Source organism: Delphinus delphis, chromosome 19 (genome assembly GCF_949987515.2).
Source record: "Delphinus delphis chromosome 19, mDelDel1.2, whole genome shotgun sequence".
Taxonomy (NCBI): Eukaryota; Metazoa; Chordata; class Mammalia; order Artiodactyla; family Delphinidae; genus Delphinus; species Delphinus delphis.
Window position 1 is genome coordinate 7980725 of NC_082701.1, and position 22116 is coordinate 8002840.

Below are 22116 nucleotides of genomic sequence, written 5' to 3' on the forward strand. Positions count from 1 at the left end.
CCTCCTGTGCTCCGTAGCCCGGCTCAGGGCAGCTGCTTCCTGGGGCCTGGGGCTTTCTGCCTGGCCTGGGCTGGGCGAGGGGCAGCCCTGCGCCACACCAGGTTCTCGGGCATGGGCTGGGGCTGGGGCTGGGGCTTTGGTGGGTGGTGGGAGCCGGGCCTGGGCCTGGGCGGCCTGGCAGGCAGAGCAGGGTGAGCCCTGGGGGCCCCAGGCCTCAGGAGCCGGGGCGGGGGGCGGGGCTGGGGGCCCTGGACAGGCTGTGCCGTGGAGGTTGGAGGGGCAGCGGGGGTGCTGGGCATGGGGGCGAACGCCCCAGGCGCCTTCTGTTTCCAGGGCGGCTCTGCGGGCATGGATGTGTTCCAGAAGGTGGAGAAGATCGGAGAGGGCACCTATGGGGTGGTGTACAAGGCCAAGAACAAGGAGACCGGGCAGCTCGTGGCTCTCAAGAAGATCAGGCTGGATTTGTGAGTTCTGGGACGGCCTCTGAGACCCCCTGGTCCAGGGGTGACCCACAGCCCACCCATCCGTCCCTCATCACAGGGTTTTGTGTTCCACTCCTTTTCCGAGTGCTCCCCAGTTACACGGGGGCCACGGAGGTGCAGCCCTCATGCGTCCTCACCCCGACCAGGCTTTGCCCCCGGCCGGTGGGGGTGATGGGTGTGTGCCGAGGAGCACAGAGCCCCATCGCTGGGGGGGGGGTGGGCACCCTTAGGGAATAAGGAACACAGGTGACACCCCCCGCCCGCCCCCCAGCAGAAGGGCCTGCTCAGCTGCTGCCTCCACTGCTGTACCACTCTCTTCTCCAGGGAGACCGAGGGGGTCCCAAGCACTGCCATCAGGGAGATCTCCCTGCTCAAAGAGCTTAAGCATCCCAACATCGTCAGGTGAGGCCTGCAGGAGCGGGGAAGCGGGCCTCTCCCAGCCCGGCCGGGAGCCGCGTGCTGACTGGTGTCGCCCGGCCAGGTTGCTGGATGTGGTGCACAGCGAGAAGAAGCTTTACCTGGTGTTTGAGTTCCTCAGCCAGGACCTGAAGAAGTACATGGACTCCACCCCAGCCTCCAAGCTCCCCCTGCATGTAGTCAAGGTACCGGGGGCGGGACGGGGGCAACCTGCGGCGAACGCCTGCTCAGCCGGCCCCGCCTCCGCTCAGCCAGCTCCTTCTCATGCTTGCTGTTCCAGAGCTACCTCTTCCAGCTGCTGCAGGGGGTGAACTTCTGCCACTCGCATCGGGTCATCCACCGAGACCTGAAGCCCCAGAACCTGCTCATCAATGAGTTGGGAGCCATCAAGCTGGCTGACTTTGGACTGGCTCGGGCCTTCGGGGTGCCCCTGCGCTCCTACACCCATGAGGTACCGCAGGACAGAGGGGAGGGAAGGGATGTCACCCGTGCACCCAGCTACCCTGAATGACGCTGTTTTCTTGTCCCCACAGGTGGTGACACTCTGGTATCGTGCCCCCGAGATCCTCTTGGGAAGCAGGTTCTACTCGACAGCTGTGGACGTCTGGAGCATTGGTTGCATCTTTGCAGAGATGGTAGAGAGAGGGCCAGACATGGCCCCAGGGAGGCCACAGGCAGGGTCCTCTGGGGTGGGGGGTAGAAGGGGCTCTGATTTTCCTGTTAGAAGTGGATTAAGGGGTGTTTGGGACTGGCTAAGGTCTTTTTCCAGAAAAGGCCAGGACTTTTAGCACAGCCCTGGGAAAGATATCTTGGAGGTGCCTCCCTGGTCTGGCCTCTTTTCTGGTATTGGATTCTGCATGACAAGGGAGTAGACCCCACACCTTCTCCCCTTCCCCATTCCAGGTGACCCGCAAAGCCCTGTTTCCTGGCGACTCTGAGATTGACCAACTCTTTCGTATCTTTCGGACCCTGGGGACACCCAATGAAGCCATGTGGCCAGGAGTCACCCAGCTGCCTGACTATAAGGGCAGTTTCCCCAAGTGGACCAGGAAGGGGCTGGAGGAGATCGTGCCCCACCTGGAGCCAGAGGGCAAGGACCTGCTCATGGTAGGTACAGGTGGGCGGCAGGGAGGCTGAGAAAGACCTCCTCACGCCAGCTGCTGCTCTTGCTAGAAGTGTCCCCTTTGTCATCCAGCCTCTTATGCAGCCCTGGTTCCTTCTGAGTCCCAGCTTGTCTCTTTGCTGACCCCTATACAGAGTTCGCTTGTCCCCATGTGTATCCATTGCTCCACCTGGAAGCCTCTCCCATGATAGGTCCAATGTTCATCATCCCTTTTAAAACTTCTCTCCTCTAGTTAGCTTTGTTTTTATGCTGTGCTGTGTGCCCTTTTTCTTAGTTGCCTTGTGTTTTGGTAATTTTTTCTCATGGACATTATTACCCCATCTAAGCTGTAAGCTTTCCCAGAAGGGACCACACCGCCCACTGCCTCGGTGCTCCCGCAGTGCGTTCCACAGCGGTTACTCTTCACACGAGGCTGTTCAGAGCAGGCTGCTCGCTGCTCGCCGCGGCCCCTGCCGCAGTCCTCACTCACCCCTCTGCTTGTACCCTCTTGACCCCTTGGGCTGGCCCAGGCCAGGCTGCCCAGAGGGCCTCAGGCAGAGCTGGCCATTCTTGCCCACAAAGACTCAGAGCACGTTTCTCTCTTTAGTCTGGTGTTGGGTCAGAGGAAGGCAGGGCAGGAAGTTCATCTTCAGGCTCTGTATCCAGCTTTGCAGAGGGCTGTGTGCGTCTCCCAACCCAGGGCCAGGAGGATGGAGTGGATTTCCCATGGAGCCTCCTAGCCCTCCATCCTGGCTACTCTAAGGCAGGGGGGTCCTTCCACAGCCTGGCCAGGTTTAGGGATTTTTGTGTTTCTGCCCCACCCTCAACATGCTCCCTGGACAGGTTTGGTTCCCTCATCCTGATACCTAGAGAAAAGTCTGTCTCAACTAGAACTAGGCTGGAGCCTGGAAGGCTCCCTGAGGAAGGGGGGAGCCTGACTCGGCCTCAGTAACGTGAAGGAGACAGGGGGTGACTTAGGGCTGGACTAGAATGAAGTCTTTGTCCCCAGATTCCGGGAGCGTCCAGAACTGGTTCTCAAGCTGGGAGGTACTGGCTTTGTGCCGTCTGGGTGTGGCGGCAGCTCTGCTTTGGGGCTTGGGGCCCTGGCCACCCCCGGGCCCAGTCTGTCTCTTCCTCCGCAGCAACTCCTGCAGTATGACCCCAGCCGGCGCATGTCAGCCAAGGCCGCCCTTGTGCATCCGTACTTCTCGTCCACCGAGGCCTCCCTGGCCCCGCGCTAGTGTGTGCTGGAGGGTTTCTGCCGCTGAGAAGGTGTGAGGCCTCAAAGCCTCTCTCCAGCTGCTGCCCCCCTGCCTCCCTACTCACTTCCCAAGAAAGAGGACACATCTGGGGAGAGAGCAATTTGGCGTCAGCCGTCAGAGGGCTGAGTTTGGGTTTGTCCTGCCAGCAGGTTAGCGAGTTCCTGGGTTGTTTGTTGGGTTTGCCGGTGCTGTTTCAAGATGGGGGCACAGAAGCGCCATGTCCGAGGGGGTCCGTCAGAGGCTGAGTCCCCTGGCACCAGAATGGCAGGTGCTAAGGAGAGTAGGAAACCTGCCCGGGCCTCCAGCGAGCCCTCCTAGTGCCCTTCCGCTGCCCGGCCCTCAGTTGCAGAGCCAGACCCCGGGGGAAAGAGTTTCTCCCGGCTGGTCTTCTGGATTTAAAATGTTTTGGGGAAGAGTTGAGTTCCAGTTAAGGGTCCCAAGTTAAACAGAAAGCGGGGTGAGGGAGAGAGGACATTTTCCTGATCCTGGGGCAGGCTGGGTGTTCTAACTAGTTGTCTCGTCACCTGGGATATGCTTAACGTTTGTTTGCTTCTGGCTTTAAGAACAGAAAATAAAACTGATGCATTCCTGAGTTTTCCAGTGTTTCTCTGCTCAGGGGGACACCAGGGACTTGCTGACGAGGGGGAGGTTGACAGTGGGCTGAAGACAGTTCCTGGCCTGAACTGGGAAGCCCTGAGCCGGTGGGGAGTGGGGGTAGGGGGAGGGGGGAGGGCATCATCCTCCGTGGCCTGCCCCCGTCGGGTCCTTCCTAGAGTCAGAGGAGCCACAGGCCTCCGAAAGCACCCCGTCCCCAGCAGGGCCAGCTGGGCGTGTCCACTCCCCAGGACCCAAGCAGTGCTGTCCCTCGTGCTCATGCCGCAGACGAATCGACTCTTACGTTCCCAGATGTGAACAAGACGCCAGGAGAATTCGTTTATTGGAAGCACTGAGTTGAGGGAGGAGGGAGGAAAACAGAACTGCTGATCTCCATCCAGGTCAGGGGATGGACTGGGCACCAAAGTCAGGGGAGGGAGCCCAACACCGAGAGTCAGTCAGAGGGAAGACCCAGCCCCTCGGATCGGGCTGCTCTGGGGGCAGGGGTGCATGCATCCTACCCGCCCCCCTCACACACGCTCCTGTGACTGCTTTGGCCCCCGTCAGCGCGGGGAGCGCAGGCCAGTGCGGGAGGCCGAGCGGTAGCAGTGGTACCCCTCCAGCGAGGCTGGGAGGAGCAGCAGGCCGCTCAGGGGGTCCTTCCGGCAGCGCCCCATGGCCTCCTTGTAGCTCAGCCGTTCCTTGGAGATGGGGTCTGTCAAATCCTTCTCGTAGTTGGCCTCGTCCTGCAGGAGCTGGGCCAGCTCTTCACTGATCATGCCGGAGAGCATGGCCTGCGCGATGGGGATGCGGCCCGTCCTCTTGGGGTCGATGAGCCCTCCGGTCAGGTGCTGCACCCGCAGGTGCGGGAGCATGCTCTCCTGGGGCATCCAGCCCTTCTGGATGGCCTCGCTCACCGACAGCCTCTTCTTGGTGACAGGGTCCTCGATGCCGGTGAAGCCCTTCTGGGCATTGAGCAGCCTCTGCAAGGAGCTGTTCTCGATCAGTCCCCTCTCCACAGCCTTGTGCACGGAGTAGCGCTCCCGGCTGAGGAGGTCCACGATGCCCCCCGTGGCTGCCTGCGCCTCCAGCAGCTTCTGCCCGGTAATGGGGTCCAGCATGTTCTTGGCCACGGCTGTCTTGATGGTGACCCTGTTGTCCGTGGTTGTGTCGTAGACGCCGGCGATGGGGAAGTTGTCCTCGCTGAGCCTGAGAGAGAAGCTGGGAGAGAAGAATCTGGTGCTCTGGGGGGCCGGGGAGGCCAGTGGGGACTTGGAGATGATGGTGCCGATGGAGAGCGGGGAGCAGGGCTTGGTCTCCCCGGCCACGAGCAGGGCGAACTCGCTGATGGGCAGGTGGCCGTCCGTGTAGAGATGGTACTCCTCCTTGGAGATGCGCCGGCAGCGCAGGGCGGCCTCGATGGAGTACTGCTTCCCGCTCTTGCGGTCCAGGAGCACAGACTCCTCCCCACAGGGACCCAAGGTGGTGACCTCCTCCCAGTCACACTCGAGCTCCTGCAGCTGGAGGTACTGGCCTCGGTGGATGATGCCCCTCTTGTAGGCCTCGTACGGGGACATGTCCTTCCCCGTCTCGGGCTCCAAGATGGAGATCTTGGTGGAGAGGTTGGTCTCTCGCGTCTGGGTCTCCTGGCTGAGCTCCTCCCGGCTCACCTTGGTGTGGAGGTCCCGGAGGGTCCTCTCCTTCTCGTAGATCTGGTCCTTCTCGCGGAGGATGGCCGTCTCGAGCCGCGAGAGCTCGTGGCCCCGCTGGGCTGCCCTCTGCCGCTCGCTCTCTGCCTTCCGGCCGAACAGCTTCGACTCCTCCTGCAGGCTCAGCACCTGCTGCTGCTTCTGCGTCTCCAGCTCCCGCAGCTTCTCCTGCAGCTGCCTGCACTCCTGGCTCTTCTGGTCCCGGGCCTCCTGGAGCTCGGCTTCCTCCTGCGACCAGGTCCTCCTCAGCGCCTCCGCCCGCTCTATCTGCTCCCGCAGGCGCCTCGCCGCCTCCTCCCGGCTCTGCCGGGTTGCGCGCTCCCTGTTGAGCATCTCCCACACCCAGGAACGCTCCCCCTCCAGGACCGGGTCCTTCTCCACTCTGATCACTTCCTTGTAGATGGTCTTCTCCTGCGGTTTGGTTTTCTGGAGCACGTCGATCTGCACCTGCAGCTTCTCGCACTCCCGACGCAACTCGGTCACCTGGGTCTTCTCCTGGTCCAGGTCCCGCCGCTGGCCTTCCACAGACTTCTCCAGGTCCGGGTCCTTCTCCAGCTGGACCACCTCCTCTATGATGACCTTCTCCTGCACTGCGGGAGGCCGCTTCTGCAGCTCCTGGACCCTCAGGGTCAGCTGCCGCAGCTCCGTCTCCACGGCCAGCTTCTTGCCGCAGTCCTCCTGGGAGCTGAGCAGGCCCTCGTCCTCCTGCACAGCGGCCCGCAGCTGCTGCACCTCCCGCTCCAGCTGCCGCCGCCGGCCCGCCTCCTCATCGAGGCTCCGGCTCAGCCGGCTGTGCTCCTCGCGGCACTTCGGGTCCCTCCGGGTGACCACCACCTCCTGCACCACCACCTTCTCCTCGGGCCGCCTCCGCTCCAGCAGCAGGTACTTGTTCTGCAGCTCGGAGACCGTGTCCTCGGCCGTCCGTCGCTTCTGGGCCGCCTCCCGCAGCTCCTGGCGCAGCCGCTGGGCCTCCTGCTCCAGGACCGGGTCCTTCTCATAGCGCACCACCTCCTTGTTCACCGTCTTGGTCTCCACCTTGGAGCGCTCCCGTCTCCACTCGTCGCGCTCCCCCTGCAGCCGGATGAGCTGCTCCTGGGCCCGCCCGCTGCCGTTGACCAGCTCGTTGAGCTGGGCCTTCAGGTGGTCCATCTCCCGCAGCACCTCCGGGCTCCTCTCGTGCCTCACCACCTCCTGTGTCACCTGCTTGTACTCCACCACAGGCTTCTGCGCCCGCAGGACCGCCAGCTCGGGCAGCAGCCGCCCCGCCGCCTCCTCCACGCTGCCCCTCCTGCGGGCAGTCTCCTGCAGCTGGGCCCTGAGCCGCGCCATCTCCTGCTCCGTCTCCGGATCCACCTGGAAGATCTCGTGGACACGCTCCTGCAGATCCACCCTGGGCTTCTGCTTCTCCTCCGCGCTGTGCTTGCCGCGCAGCTCCTGCAGCTCCCCGGCCAGCGCCTCGTTCTCCCGCCTCTCCGCCTCCAGGCAGCTCCTCAGCCTGGAGGCCTCTCGGAGGAGGCCTGGGTCCTGCTCCACCCTCTTCACCTCCTTCACGATCACCTTCGGCTGCACGGCGCGGATTGCCTGCTCCAGCTCCGCGATGCGAGCCTGCAGCCCGGCCACGGCTGCCTCTGCCCCCTTCCTCTGCGCCGCGTCCTCCTGCACCTGCAGCCTCAGGGCCTGGGCTGCCTTGACCATTTCCAGGTCCTTCTCCACCTTGACCACTTCCTTCAGCACGACCTTCTCCTTCACGCTCACCTCCTTCTGCTCAAGGGCCAGCAGCTCCGTCTTCAGCGCCTCCAGTTGGGCCAAGACGGCGGAGTTCTCCCCCCGCAGGAGCTGGATCTCGCTGCTGAGCTGGGCCGCCTGGCTGTCCAGGCCAGGGTCCCTCTCGATCTGGGTGACCTCCTTGGTCAGCAGGTGAGGCTGCGTGGCCTTCCTCTGGTTCTCTAGCTGCATGACCTTCTGGGCCGCCGCCTCCAGATCTGCCTGCAGGCCAGCCCGCTTCTTGCCCTCGTCCTCCACCTGGGACTTCACCCTGGACAGGTTGCTCTCCAGCTGGGGGTCCCGGGAGAACTCCACCACTTCCTTCTCCTCCAGTTTCTCCAAGGGCTGCTGGGTCTTCAGTTGCAGCAGCTGGTTCCTCTGCTCCTCTAGCTCGCGCTGCACCTGGGCCACCCGCTTCCTCTCCTCCTCCAGCTGGGACTTCAGGGCCTCTGACTCCCTCCGGGCTCGGGCTGGGCTCTCGGACCCCTGCCGTGAGTCACGGGTCACCTGGATGTCTTCACTGAGCTCCTTCTGCAGGGTGAGAGGAAGAGGGGGGAGTCCTGGGGTGAGGGGAGGAAAGGGATAAGCCCACCACACCCTCCTGAGATCAGGACCCTCCCCTGCTTCCTGAGACTTCCTAGTAGGTCCTGGGAGGTGGAACTGAAGACCTGGGATGCTTGGAGGCGGGATTTTGAGAGGCTCCATCAATGCCCAGGATGTTAGGATTCAAGGCAGCGTTCAGGCCGCGTTTGCACTAGAACGTGCAAATAGGAAGGTCCTCCCTTCCTCAACTTTCCCCCTTCCACTTCCACCCAGGCTCCCAGAAATGGGCCTGCACTCCTCTGGGGGACCCTGGAGTACACCTCTGGGTGGGAAGAAGCTGGCCAGTCCTTTGGCCAGTCACCAAGAGTCATGGAGAGCACCTGGCTCCTGGTCTCTCAGGGATGGAGACCTAGGTGGCCTCTCGCCCACTGGGGCTGGATCCTAGGCTGAAGACTTCGTGGGGATTCTCTCCCGTCCCCACCGGAGCACTGCCCAGTGGCGAAGCTGCGACCGCACTGAATGACATCTCCTGGTACTAACTCTGACATGGTCACCAGCCTGTAAGAGCTGCTGGGGGAGGAAGGAAGCAGCCCCTCCCTCAGGCTGCTGAGCTGTCCCGGGGCTGCAGGCTGCAGTGGGGGGAGGAAGGGGCGTCTGCCAGGTCAGCCACCGGGCCAGGCTGCCTAGTGTGGGAGCGGATGGGCCTCACCCCCATACCTTCTCCAGAATCTTTCCGGCGAACTCCAGCTGGTGCAGTTGCTGCTGGTGCACGGCTGCAACCTCAGCGTAGGCCTTCATCAGGTTCTTCTCCTGGAGAGGCCACAGGGAGGTGGGGGAGGGCGGTGTCAGCTCCTGCCTGAGAGGCTGCGGAGCCCGGCGGTGTTGAGGAATGAGGGATACAGAGCCCGGGCTCACCTGGGCCTGGATGCTCTCCTGCAGGGGAGCCACTCGGGGTCTCTTGGGGGCCGACCCCGCCTGGGTGGGCTCCAGGGAGCAGCGGTAGGTGTCTGCCTGCAGCTCATAGTCCTGAGCAGCGGCGGGGAAAGGACAACAGGCTGGCCGTCAGTGGGGGAGGTGGGGGGAGGGAGGGAGGGAGGGTGGGCGGGTGGGAGATAAAAGGACAAGCTGAAGTAACTGCTTACCTGGAGGGCCGCCTGCAGTTGCTGGGAGAGGCGGGAGGCCATGGCCTTGTCCTGCTCTCGGCCCTGGATCTCCTGCAGCAGCCTCTGCCGAGGCAGAAGGGAAATTCAGGAAACACCGCTCACCTGGACTTTCCTCCACTCACCTGGACTCTCCTCCAGCCCGGCGCCTCCAGGGCCTCAGGCAGCCAGCACCGCCCAGAGGCGGGAAGGGCTCTGCGGGAAACTGCCTTTTCCCGGTGTGCTCCACCGTGGCCTCTGCTCAGGACACTTCACCCCTCCACACACACACCTGGCCATGCTAGTTATTCCTCAGGCCTCAGCCTGGGTGTCAGTTCCTTCCAGACTGCTTGCCCCGACGCCCCGGCATGTCCCGCAATGGGCTCCCACAGCGCTCTGGCTTCTCCACCAAAGTACTTAGCAGTGGGCCTGGATGCACCGGCCTGGGATGCACCGGCCTCCGCCTCAGACTGGGGGCTGCCCGAGGGCCGGGCTGTACCCCCGCCCCTGGGTCATTACCAGCATGTAATAGGGGCTTGGCAAGTATGAGGAAGAGGATGCAGTAGGAGTTGGAACCCTCAGGAGCATAAGGCCCGCTGTCCACCTCGGACCAGACAGAGAAGGGTTGGCTGTTTCTGTGGGCAAATTGGAGCATTTGGGGTGGCGGGTGTGACACAAGGCCTCTGAGGTCTGAGCTTTGAGGTCATTAAAACACTGGCCACTAGAGGGCCACGTGCACACAGGCAGCTCTCCCTGATGGGGAGGTGGCCCGGGAAAGGGATGTGGCTTGAGGGCCCAGCTCTGGGTACCGGCCCCCAGGTCGCCTGCAGCCCCAGATCCTCACCTTCTGCACCTGCAGCTTGTAGGCAATCTGGCTGGGCCCGTCTCTGGGCCGCATCTCGTTGCGGGGCAGGTGCTCCAGCCAGGAGTTCAGGTTGTCCCTGCAGTTCTTGAACCGCTGGTAGGTGAGGCCAGCGTCCTGCACCATCTTCTCCCTGCAGGAGGACGAGGCCCAGAGCAGAGGTGAGAGCTGCCCTCAGGGGACAGGTGAGGGGTGCACGGAGGAGGCTGGTGGGTGCCTCCCTCCCTGGGACAGGTCAGGAGGGCTGAGTGACCCACCATGCCGATCCCCTAACTCTGGCCCTGTGCTGGAGCTGGGCATTCAGAGATGGACCGGACACTCTCTGCCAGGTACCACCTGGGAGGTCGGTGCCGTTATTATCCCTTTTTTCTTCCTTTTTTAATTTATATGGATGTGCCGGGTCTTAGTTGTGGCACATGGGATCTTCGTTGCTGTATGCGGGATCTTTAGTTTCGGCACGTGGGATCTAGTTTCCCGACCAGGGATCAAACCCGGGCCCCCTGCATCGGGAGCGTGGAGTTTTAACCACTGGACTGCCAGGGAAGTCCTCCATCCCATTTTAGAGGTCAGGAAACTGAACCTCAGAGAGGTGAAGTCGCCAGTCCAAGGTTACACAGCTCACCAGCCGTGGCCACCGTGCCCCGTGGGGCTGTGCCATGAGCCGCGATGGCCCAGCACTCACCGCAGGTCCAGCTGGTCACCCACGGAGTGGTAGCGGTCCGTGAGGGCCCGCACCTGGCGCTGCTGGCGCGGCAGGTCTTGGCAGAACTCATGGAAATTACTGTGCAGCGTGCCGCACATGCGCTCGGCGGCCTTCAGCTGGCGGTGCAGCCCCAGCACGCAGGCCTGCTGCTCCAGCAGCTCCCTCCGCCGGCGCTGGGGCAGGAGGGGACACAGCGCGAGGCACCCTTATGGTTCGGTCGTATGCCACGTCCACCCTCCACCTGCCCTCAGATGCTTGGTCAGGCTGTGGCCCCCTTCTGCCAGGGGGCCACCCAGCCCCTCACCTGCAGCTCGCTGACCCTCTCCTGCAGCGCGCCTGGGTCTGCAGGGATGGGGGCCTCCTGCACCAGGGTGGACTCGAAGCCTCGGATGACCCTGTCCGCATCCCGGATCTGCCGCTCCAGACCCAGGGCAGCCTTGGCTCTGCCACAGAGGAGGCCAAGGGTCAGACACCCCCTTGGCCACACCCATAGGACCTCGCCCAGCGGCCCCCATCCCCAGAGCACTCACTTCTCCCTGTAGAGTCTGCAGAGAACCTGCACGTCACTGTACTTGTTCTTGACGTTGCTGAGGACCACGGGTAGGTGCAGGGCGGCGGGGCCCGCAGGCTGCCCTGACAGAAACGCCTCACACTCCTGCTGGGCTGCCGCCTTCTCTGCTCCCAGGCTCTGCAGCCGCTGGGCCATGCCCTGGGGTGGGGCGGGGCTCAGGATCTCTGCTCTGGGCGGGTGGCTTCCACCCAGCCCTCCTGCCATGTCAACCTAACTCTGCCCATGAGGCCCGAGAGTGTGGTGCGGACGTGCTCAGTCTCAGTTCCCAGGTAGATGACCATGGGCGGTTAACCTCTCTGACCCTCAGTCTCCTCATCTACAGAATGCTCGATGGGAGGTTGAGACGAGACCCTGTGAGTCAGGAGCTCTTGCCCACCTTGGTCTTCATGTCACTCTCCTGTTCACAAAACCTTCAGTTCCCTGCCCCCTCGCTCCAGGTCAGGCAGCAAAGCCCTAGCTCCATCCACTTGGGGTTATTGCGTTGATTCTGTTATCAGTTATTCACTCATCTAGTCCATAAGCCACTGGTGCCGACTCCATGCCATGCACTGCCTCCTTTCCAGGTAAACTGGACCCCCGACACCCCTGACGCTGTGACTTCAAAACCTAAGGACCTATTTGGAGACTGCCAGGTCCCAGCGCAGTGGTAACCAGGGCCTGGCGTGGGCAGAGGCATCGTTGAAGCCGTGTTACCACACAGTGCCTCCTTCTGCCACTCCTGCTTCCTCCCCGTGCCGCCCCAGGACCCCATCTGCAGCACCTTTCCCACCTCTGGAGCCCTCCCGCCCCCAGCCCCCGCTCTGAACCAGCTGAAATGCTACGGAACACTGCAGAGTGAAAATAAGTTGCACAATAACGTGAACGTGCTTCAACTTTTTAAAAACTATATCCAAACGATATATTTGAGTAGAAACCGGTTTGGAAGGATACAATCCAAACTGCTGCCCCCCAGGTGGGGGGGAGGGGCAGCTTTCACTGTTAGCACTTCTGAGTCCTTTTGTGATCATGTTTATACTCCTGCAGCCTCTCCAGGGAGGCTCCCTGCCAGCCACCCGGGAGAAACCACCCCTGAGATGCTCCAGGCTTCCTGCTGCTCTCAGGACTCTCGCCAGAACACCCCTCCAGCGTGGGGTACAGGGCCTTTACTCTGAGCCCTGCCCCTCTAGAACCTTCCTGGGCCTTGCTATACTTCATCCTCAGGATACCCAGACGAGCTGGGTATTATTGTGCCTTTTTTCAGGGATGAGGAAACCAAGGCCCAGAGAGGCTGAGTGAATTGCCCAAAGTCACAGAGCCAGTCAGTGGAGGAGCCAGGATGGGAACCAGCTTGCGTGAGTTATGGACTGTCCACTCCCTTCTTCCACCTCGGGGCCCCATGGCTGCTCCCACACTTGCCTCGTCTTTACTTTGTGCACGCCCCCAGGGCCGGACCACTTCTTATCCCAGCTGCCCTGGTTCACCCACCTTGTGGCTTTGGATGCGGCCCTCCAGGTCCTCCAGTGGTGTGGTGTGGCTCAACGGGGCCCGGATCCAGGTCAGCATCTGCTTCTCTATCTGCCCCAGGTCCTCCTCCAGCCGGGTCATCTGTGTCAGGAGCTTCTGGGCCTGTGGGTCGGCTGGGGCTGAGCTGGTTGGAGCTGGGGGAAAAGAGTGCCTGTGAGGGTCCAGAGCCTACCTCACGTCTGCCTGTCTGCTTGGTTGGCCCCTCCCTGAGTGCCTGCAGAGGGTCCTGTGTGGGGTAGGGTGGGAGGGCCATGGGCAGGGCCTAACTGAGGGAGGGACATCCCCAGGGGCTTGCCAACCCAGGAGATGGAATCCCCAGAGCAGAAACCCTTAATTCAGGGTCACCCCCTGCCCATGGCAGCCCTCACAGTGACCAGAGTCGAGTCTACTCCCTCTGTCCCAATAGTGCCTCCCCCTGTTCCCTGGCCAGCCCTCGGTACCCTTCTGGCTAGGCTGTAAGGGCTCCGCAGCACTGGCCTTCAGGCGGCTCTGGACTGTGGTCAGTTTCTGCTTCAGGGCCTGCAGCTCCGAGGCCAGCCTGGAACAAGGAGGAGATCAGAGAAGGACGTCCCTCCACTCTCTCCCCTCGGCCCCAGCAGTCACTGGTCCAGGCGAAGGCCGGGCAATGGCCTCAAACCACAGGGCCCGTTCTGGGCCCACAGCCTGCCTCCTGCCCCTGTGGATCCCCAGGCAGACTCACCTGGAGGCCCTGGCCACGGCTTCAGGGTCCGGAGCTGGGATGCAGAAGCAGGCGGCTGGGGCACATTTGGTCTCGCCTGCCGGGCCCTGGACCAGCCAGGTGTGCGGATCAGTGTTGTCCATCAGCGTATACCGTTCGCCCTGCAGCAGCTGCACCTAGGGGGCAGGTGGGGAGGGGCTTATGCAGGCTCAGGGGCCGGGATGGAGAAGGGATCAAGGCCAAGGTGGGTAGAGGCTGGGGACGGGGACAGGTAGAGGAACAGGAGCTGGGGCAGGGGTGCTGGGGTAGGGACAGGGACAAGCTAGAGGCAGGACAGGGCTTGGAGAGGGGTAGTGCTCGGGCAGGGGTGGGGGTGGGGGGGGCGGGGGGCGGGGGCAGTGGCAGGAGTGGGTAGGATGGGGAGGGGAGGGACTGGAGGGGGCAGGGGTGGGGTGGGCGGGGCCGGAGGAGCTGGGCAGGCAGAGACTGTACTTCTCCCGTGTCCCAGTCACAGATGCTGTCCACGTGCAGGGACTGCTGGGGTGGTTTCCTCCGCTGCGGCAGAGGGGCCACCTCCCGGCTCCGCAGCTGCAGGTCCCCAACAGCCTTTTCGGCCACAGCCAGCTGCTTCTCCTCTGCCTGCAGGGACCCAGACAATGGGGGCTCAGGCCAGCCCCATACGTGCCCCCCAGGAGGGCCGGGGAGGGGTCTGGCCCTCATGAAGACAAGGTTTCTTTTTTTTTTTTAATTTATTACTATTATTTTTTGCGGTATGCGTGCCTCTCACTGTTGTGGCCTCTCCCGTTGCGGAGCACAGGCTCCGGACGTGCAGGCTCAGCGGCCATGCCTCACGGGCCCAGCCGCTCCGCGGCATGTGGGATCTTCCCAGACCGGGGCACGAACCCGCGTCCCCTGCATTGGCAGGCGGACTCTCAACCACTGCACCACCAGGGAAGCCCAAGACAGGGTCTCTTAGTCAGCAAAGTAAAAGGAGCCCCTCCCAGGGCACCCAGGATCCTAGGGCCTGCTGGTTGGGGTGGGGTGGGGTAGGGGGCTGCCCAGCATCACCCAGGCCTGCAGAGTGGGAGCTGGAGGGGCCTCAGAGCTCTTCTGGGCAGCCCCTGTCACATTGCCGATGAGGAAACTGAGGTCCAGAGGTGGTAACAGACCAGGCTCCTCCTGCTGCAGCAGACCTCCTTCTCCTGCTCCCAAGGCTGGGGCTCCGGGCAGGACTACGTACCCGGGAGGCCTGAGGCCCAGACACACAGGCAGGCCCCGTTCCCAGGAGTGGGTGCAGGGGCTGGGTGGGGCCATCTCACCTCCAGCTGCAGCAGCTCTGTTGGGGCGCCAGGTGGGCCCCCCGGGGCAGGGCTGTACTGGGCGTCCAGGCTGGAGTTGAGCTTTGCCAGGGTCTGGCTGACAGAGTCGGCCTCTTCCTGGAACTGAGGTCGGTGGGTGGTCAGGGGCAGAGCTGGGGCACCCGCTGCCCTAGGGCACCCCGCAAAGCAGCTAAATGCAAACCGCTTAAACCCAAACTGCCACTTGCTGTCGGTCTTTCTACCCAGGCAGTGCAGTCTTTTTAACTAAAGTGCTCTGCAAATCAGGCATTTTGAGGTCACTGAACTTAATTTCTTTTAGTGTCGTAAAACACTTTGGTTTTCGTCCTTCCTGCACAGATGAAGGGCAGTGCCCCTCCCACCTCACTCTAGCACCTGGAGTCCTGGCTGGGACCCCGGGTGCCCAGGGTGCCTCAGAGTAGAAGCTGGGAGTGTGCTTTAAAGAAACATCCTACAGTTGGGTGATATTACGGAATTCTCATCAGTGGGTGTGATACTGGTATTGTGGATATATAGAAAAATGCCTTTTAAAAAAAAGAAAAGGGAAGAAAAAAATCCTTGGCTTTTGTCTTTCTCAAAGTATAATAAACCATTTTAGCTGGAAATTATTAAAAAAAAGAAGTCCCTGTTGTATATATACATTTTTTAATTTTTTTCTTTTTTTCTTTTTCTATCTGTAAGTCTATTATATCAATGTTTGTCAACCCTTGTTTCATTATTGTCCCTTCTAAGGAGTTTTTTAGACATTTTTTTCCTTACTTTCCCCATTGTCGCCATGAAATTTTAGTATTATAGATATGTTGTATATCCTTTACGTATGTATATCTGTGATTTATGCATAAAAAAAGATTTTTTTTTTTCACCCACGAGAACCAACTTTCATCCCCCAGGAGTGATATCACCCTGTTGAGAATGTATGTGTGACATTATTTTCCCCCTGGGAACTAGTCACAACAACACAGCTCTGTCTTTTTTATTCGGTGCCTTGACACCCGAGATGAGAGTGTGTCCTCCGGCGTCCTCCAGACACACCCCCGTCCCCCTGCCCGGCCCTGTCCGCAGGCTCACCCGGCAGTAATCCTCCACGTGCTGCAGTTGGCTCTCCTGGCAGATGCACAGGTTCAGGAAGTTCTGCCACTCCAACTTCAGGGCCTCCTGGTGGGCCTGGGGGCAGAAGCACGGAGTCCTCAGACCGTGCCCCGACCTGGTCCATCCACCCGCCCACCCACTCTGCTGGCCCTGCCCACTGTCCCCCACCCGGCTGGTGTCTCCCTCTCCGTCTTCCCAGCCTCCCTGGGAAGCTCCCCAAGTGAGGGAGTTAGGGTCCCCGAGGCAGCAGGGAGTGTGTGGGCCTTCGCACCCGGATGGGCCCCACGGCCGGGTGCCCGAGCTCCACCAGGCGCTCCCCGTCACGCTCCAGCTGGTTCACGCACTGCTCCTGGCTCAGCAGCTCGTGCTGCCTGAAGTGCTGGGAGAGAGTTGGGGAGCGGGCGGTGAGGACGAGGATGTCCTCGTCCCCCCACCTCGCCCCCACTTGCGCACACTGACCTCGTACTCCCTCCGCACGCCCACGGGGTCTGCCATGAGGTCACTCCAGTCCTGCTGCAGGATGCGCTGCTGCTGCTGGGCCAGGGCGCTCAGCTGGCGCGTGCAGCCCTGCAGGTGTGTGTACAGGCTGTCTAGGCTCTGCCCTCGCCACGAGGCTGCCTTCTGTGCTCGGGCAAGAGGCAGGGAGAGAGAAGGGGTAGCAAGAGGCACCGTCACGCTGTGCCCCACTCCCAGCCCGCCCAGCCCGCCAGCCGCCCAGCCCGCCAGCCCACCAGCCCGCCAGCCTGTCCCTCCGCCCTGCTCACCAGGAGACCCTGGTATTGCCTCTGGATGCTGGCCGCGTCCTGCCTCGACCAAGGGAGAGAGAACACAAGCGCAGTGAGAGATGGGGTGCAGGGGAGAATGTCCCCACGTCCTGGGCCTCCCGTGCCCCCTCCTCCATCCCTGGCCCTAGAGGGCCAGCCAGGCCTCACTCAGGATCGGATGGGAGAAAGGGAACTGGGACTGGGGCCAAGCAGGGATGTGCGTCCGACAGCTCACCCACCGGCCCTGTGGGGCTCCGCAGCTGCTGCCCATAGGCCTCGATCTCCTTCTGCAGGATGTTGTGCTCGGCGACCTGCTGCTCCAGCTCCACCATGCCCGGCCCGTACAGGCCCTCACAGACCTGCTTCTGCAGAAAGGCTGGCCGCTCAGCTCTGCTGCAGGGCCTGGGGCGGGAGCCCTCCTGCACCTACCCTCCCCCTGGCCCCTGGCATCCCCATCAGCAGAGGTGGAGCTGGTCACTGGGGCAGAGGGTGGAGAGGTGGGCGCCTGGGTGAATGGCTGCAGCTCACCCTGGGGAACATGCTATTCTCCAGTGGCCCTGGCCGAGGCCTCAGCATTGCATGACTGAGGACCCTGAATCTCACTGGTCCCCAGGACTCAGGGCTCAGCCTCTGAAAAGTCTCCACGCTCTGCCCTGCCTCCTGCTGGGACACCTCCAGCCTGGCTCCAGGAGCCTGTGCACACCCTGCCCTGTCCATGTTCCCCTGTCCCCTCGTTGTTATCACAGCACCCCTTCCGTCGTGACATCAAAGCACAGTTCCTCACGTGATGCTCAGGGTGCCCGTGACCTGGTTCTGCCTACCTGCCCAGAAAACCCCACTTCCCATCGCACCCCAGGCTTCCTCCAGGTCTCTTCCTTTTCTCTGGAATGTCCTCTCCTCACCACCTCACCCCAACCCAACCGAGCCCTCCCACCTGCAGGAAGCCTTCCCTGACTGCACCGTCGCCTCTGCCCACTCCCTTCCCAGATGGCTAGCTGCCCCCAGCTCCAAGCACGCCATCAGCCCCTGACGAAAGGCAGCTCTGGGTTGCCCTGTGGTTGCTGCTGGGTGTGACTTCCAGCTCCTTGAGGCGTCTCCAACTTTGGGGATGGCTCCTGACCTGCTTCTGCTCCAGCACCCGTGCCCAGTCGACCCTGGGCCCCACGTCTGGCGGCAACACCATCCTCTCATACAGGGCGCGGTACTCGGAACACTCCTGGGCCACCCGCTCATGCAGCTGCTTGATGCTGCCAAGGAAGTGGCCAACAGGTCGGAGCTGGGCCGGGGGCTCCCCCCGGACCCCCGGCGCCTCCATCCTTGAGCCCCAGCCCCCCGCCGCCGCCCCCACCCCACTCACTCCTTCTCGATCTCCTCGGCCTGCAGGTGCTTGAGCCGCCGGGCCTTGTCCACGTCCAGGAAGAGGCTCTTCAGCAGCTCCTCAGCCTCCTTCAGGCTACAGCCCACCTTCCCCTGGTGCTGCAGGGCCTGGCCCTGCTCGCTGTGCTGCCGGTCCTGCGGCAGCAGATGGCATCCTCACTGCCCGCCGCTGCTGCCTGAGCCCCGCCCTGAGGGACTCTGGCCACACTGGCAGAGGGCAGGGCATGGGCACCTGCGGGGCGGACTCAGGACACAGGGGAGGCCTGGGCCCCGCCCCTTTGACCCTCCAGGTTAGGAGCCCAACAGAGAAGGAGGGATAAGCCCTCTCTCCCACTGTGTTTGGAGAGTGGCCAGGGAAGGACTGGACTGTCTGTCCACCTTCACCACGACAAGTGGGCACAGGAGGGACCGCCAGGCATGGTCATGGGCCTCCCACGTGCCCACGCCCCGTCATCTGCCCCCAGGCCTCACCTGCTGCAGCCTCTTCTGGGTCTCCAGGATGTCCCTCTCCACCTGGTCGGTTTTGGCCTGCATGCGAGAGATGAGCAGGGCCAGCTCCTTGGTGGCAGCTCTGACGGGTGGTGGGGACAGAGGGCAGCGTGGTTAGAGAAGGTCCCTCTGTTTCCCTTGGGCAGAGGTCTGCCCACCTGGGTGGTGTCCCTTCCTCCGCCTGCCCCGTCCTGCCCTATAGCCGGGCTCACTGCCCTGGAGGGAGGAGTCCAAGACCTGGGGAGCTCTGGCCTCTCTGTAGGAAGCTCTGTGAGATACCCAGTTCTGGGCGGGGAAGCGCTGCCTCCACAGGAGGGCTCAGAAAATGGGGGTCCCGGGTGTGCGCGGCACCGCGGAGCCAGCCAACCTCCCTGTCCTGGAAGTGTGTCCCCAACCCCGCCTAGCTCCCTGCTGCTCCTTCTGGATGGAGGGCAGGCAGCCCTCAGGGGAGTGAGTGAATCACTGGCTCAGCCCCTAATACCTGACATGGAATGGCTGGATCTTGGGGAGGGGCAGTTGGGCTGGCTGCGGACAGGGGAGCAGCAGCGTGTCCCCCAGCCCAACTTCCATTCACGCCAACCCTGTCTCCCCACCGCTGCCCTGGGCTCTTCCTGTGCCCAGGCTAACAAGCTTCCAGAGGAGACACACAGCACCGGGGCAGGGGGAAGCCACGAGACTGCCAGGGCACCCCAACCCTTTCCAGATTTGGGGGTTCAGAGCCCAAACTGGGACCTGACTTGCCCCAGGCCACACAGCCAGGAGCAGAGTATGAGCCTGAACCGGGCTGCCAGGGTCCTTTCCCAGCCTCTGTAGGGCGCCTGCTGTGGAACTGAGCTCACTCTGGAGCCCAGAGGCTCGAGCAGACCTAATAAAAGGCAGAGTGGTCTAAGCCTCAGGAGCACAGCACCCTGTGAGGTCACAGTCCTGGGGAAGGTAAACCTTCACGAGCTGGGTCTTAAACCAGGGGGCAAAGGATAAGCCTCCTCCAAGCAGAGGGGCGGTGACGCAAAGACACAGCCTGAAAGAACTCTGACAGACAGCCTGGTTTTTATCCTTCTCCACTACAGCTGTGTGGTCTTGGGCAAGTTACTTAATCTCTCTGTGCCTGAGGTTCCTCACCTGTAAAGTAAGGCTCTAGTAATATCTACCTCACCGTGTCATTGTGTTAAGAGAACTGATTCATCTGAAGTGTCCTGTGCAGAGTCAACACCCAGTAAGTGTTAGTTTTTATTCCCCTAGAATGTAGGCGCTTTGAAGGCAGGGAGGGACCTGTCGGTTCTGTTTACGATGGCATCCCCGGGGCCTACAACAGTCTTGGCACACAGTAGGTGCTCAATAAATATGTGTTGAACAAGCAGATTGCACGAGGGGAATGATGAGCCCTCTTGGGGCGGCTGCAGCCAGAGGACAGGGCCCTAGGGACCGAGCTGCCTGGGAGCCTCCCTGGGGACGGGAGCTCTGGGTCCTGAGCCCTGGGAGAAGCACACTCCACCCTGGGCAGGGCCCAGGAGCCCCAGGGAGGACAGCTCACTCCAGTGAGTCTTAACTGCCGTCCTTCCCGTCTGCCGAGAAGCCCAGCCTCGGGGTCGTCACCCTGATCCCTACTGGGGTGATGGGCCTTTCATCTCCGCTCCCGCCTCCACACCCAGGACCCCGCGAGCCGCCACCTCCACCCTGCAGAGGGGCCTGATGGCCAGTGAGTGGGAGAAGGCCAGCCAAGTCTGCAGACTGTGCAGCTCTGGAGAGCCGGGCTGGACCCTGCCGGGAGCTGGGGGAACTGAGAGAGGCTCTGAGGATGTCCGGGGCCCACGGACCCCTCCGCCTTCCCTCCAGCACCCCCTCCACACACCCACAGGGTGAAGGTATCATCTCAACTCTAATAAAACTCTCAAGGCCCGAGGCGTGAGCCGGGTGGGGGGAGCTGCAGCCTGGAGGTGGGGGCAGCACAGCCCTGCCTCCGGGCACCCCATCTGCCACCTCTCGGCTTCTCCAGCCTCAGTCCTTCTGCCCACCCTGTGCTGTGCCCTGGTCCCAAGGGTCATCACAATCCAAGCGGAGTCTTGAGGGCAGAGCCATGGACAGGGAGACAGTCCCCCAGCCTCCCAGCAGAGGAAGGCAGCTGCTCAGGCCCCCATCCAGCACGTCTGCAGAGCAGCCTTAACCCGTGGCCCTCAGGCCCCCTGGAGAACGTGGGGAGCCCCAGGCCATCTCTGGTCTCCTGCCGGGGCTGGAGCTTGGCCTGCGCCGGTGAGAGAGTCCAGCCCCAGGCTCTCGGCCTCAGGACACCTAATGCCAGCACTGGGCTGGCCCCAGCTCTGGGCTGCTTCCCCCAGGTGGCTGGAGCACCTGGGTCTGGCACCACCCGGGCCCCAGCCCCTCCCCCGGCCCTACTCACCGGCTGTGCTTGTTGGGGGACCCCTTGGGGGAGCCTTTGGCCAGGGAGGCCTTGGGGGACCCCTTCTCCTGGGAGCCTTTGCTCAGCCCCTTGAACATGGTCGTGAAGGAAGGTGCGGGTTCGGGCTGGGCTTGGCCGGTGATGGCAGGCGGGTGGCAGGCAGCAGGCGTGAGTCCTCGCTGGCTGCTCAGCTGGGCTCTGGCGAGGTGGGGCGGCCGGGCACTGGGCAGGCGGTTTTTGTGCGGCCTCTCCCTGCAGGTGAGGCAGGCCAGTGGCCGGGGCTGTGCGCATGCACCCACGCTTGCCCACACCCCACTCACGCCTGCTCCTGCACAACCAGTTTGGGAGGAAAGGGCACAGCCCAGAGGGTGGGGCGCCCGAGCCTCCCCGACTCTCAGAGGAGGTTTGGACTTGTTACACTCACACGCCCAGAGCCAGGGGGAGTCGGCAGAGATCACACCCAGATGCGGAAATCGCGGGGCCCAGGAGGGACAGGGCTCCAGACAGACGTGCGTGCACATGCACGCGCAGGCTCAGGGATCCAGGCGACCTCAGAGCTTGGGCTCCAGGTTAATAAACACCTCCAACCTGCCCACGCCCCTGCCCACGGCTCGCAGCCTGCCGGGGTGGGTGGGGGGGCTGCTCCCTGCCAGCTCAGGGTGGGTGGAGGCCCCGGGCTCTCTGCTCACCACCAGGGCGTCCAGGTCTCTGTTCCACGTCCTCCACCGACATGATGGGGCAGCTAGGGGGCATTCACCCCTGGCAACTGGCACGAAGTACATTTTAAAAGTGGACACCACCCAGCCGGCTCCCCAGAGCACCAGCCCACAGTCCTGCAGTGCGCTTTTCCTGGTGGGCTGGTTATCCCATCTGTCCATGGCTCCGGGTCCAGATACAGTCAGATGCGCATTGCTGGGATCCTCGGAAGCTTCAGAACAGCACCAGCGGGGCCGGGACTCCTCCTGGCCCCTCCCCCCAAGGGCCCCCAGCACTAGCCTTCAGGGGCTGCTGAGCCCAGGGTCTGCAGGAGCCTCCTGGGAACCCACTGTACTTGGGTTTCCTACCTGCCTCTCCTCTCTCCCGAGAAGTGGCCCCTGGTGGCTTTGCTGGAGTCAGATGGAGTGTCTAACAGCAGTGCCAGTTTACTGGTCTTTCCCTCACATTGAGGGCCAGGGAAGTCATCTTGGTAGCTGCCTTCTCCTGGGGTGGCCCCCAGGATCTTCAAGACAGGTGTGGGTTCCTCCATTTCCAGGTACTCATTTCAGTGCCCCAGCTCAAGTCCCTTCTATAGATCTAGAGTCATTCCCTGGAACCATTACAGTTTCGGTGGAAGGA

General features: G+C 62.5%; 2 protein-coding genes across 2 annotated transcripts; one reads left to right on the forward strand and one right to left on the reverse strand.

Moving 5' to 3' along the window:
• Positions 1-286: 286 nt before the first annotated feature.
• CDK3 (cyclin dependent kinase 3) lies at positions 287-3848 on the forward strand. Its single transcript, XM_059998055.1, has 7 exons — positions 287-464; positions 807-884; positions 964-1084; positions 1180-1350; positions 1433-1534; positions 1803-2006; positions 3144-3848. Exons 1-7 carry the CDS (start codon positions 298-300, stop codon positions 3240-3242), a joined length of 942 nt encoding a protein of 313 aa, XP_059854038.1. The 5' UTR covers positions 287-297; the 3' UTR covers positions 3243-3848.
• A 324-nt stretch (positions 3849-4172) lies between these two features.
• EVPL (envoplakin) lies at positions 4173-20973 on the reverse strand. Its single transcript, XM_059998689.1, has 22 exons — positions 20782-20973; positions 18369-18468; positions 17878-18032; positions 17641-17767; positions 16760-16885; positions 16521-16559; positions 16216-16377; positions 16028-16135; positions 15736-15831; positions 14650-14772; positions 13823-13969; positions 13352-13506; positions 13092-13189; positions 12613-12785; positions 11108-11286; positions 10882-11020; positions 10557-10750; positions 9857-10007; positions 9016-9099; positions 8789-8899; positions 8591-8683; positions 4173-7861 (listed from the first exon to the last, which is right to left on the reverse strand). Exons 1-22 carry the CDS (start codon positions 20877-20879, stop codon positions 4421-4423), a joined length of 6099 nt encoding a protein of 2032 aa, XP_059854672.1. The 5' UTR covers positions 20880-20973; the 3' UTR covers positions 4173-4420.
• Between the last annotated feature and the right edge of the window lie 1143 nt (positions 20974-22116).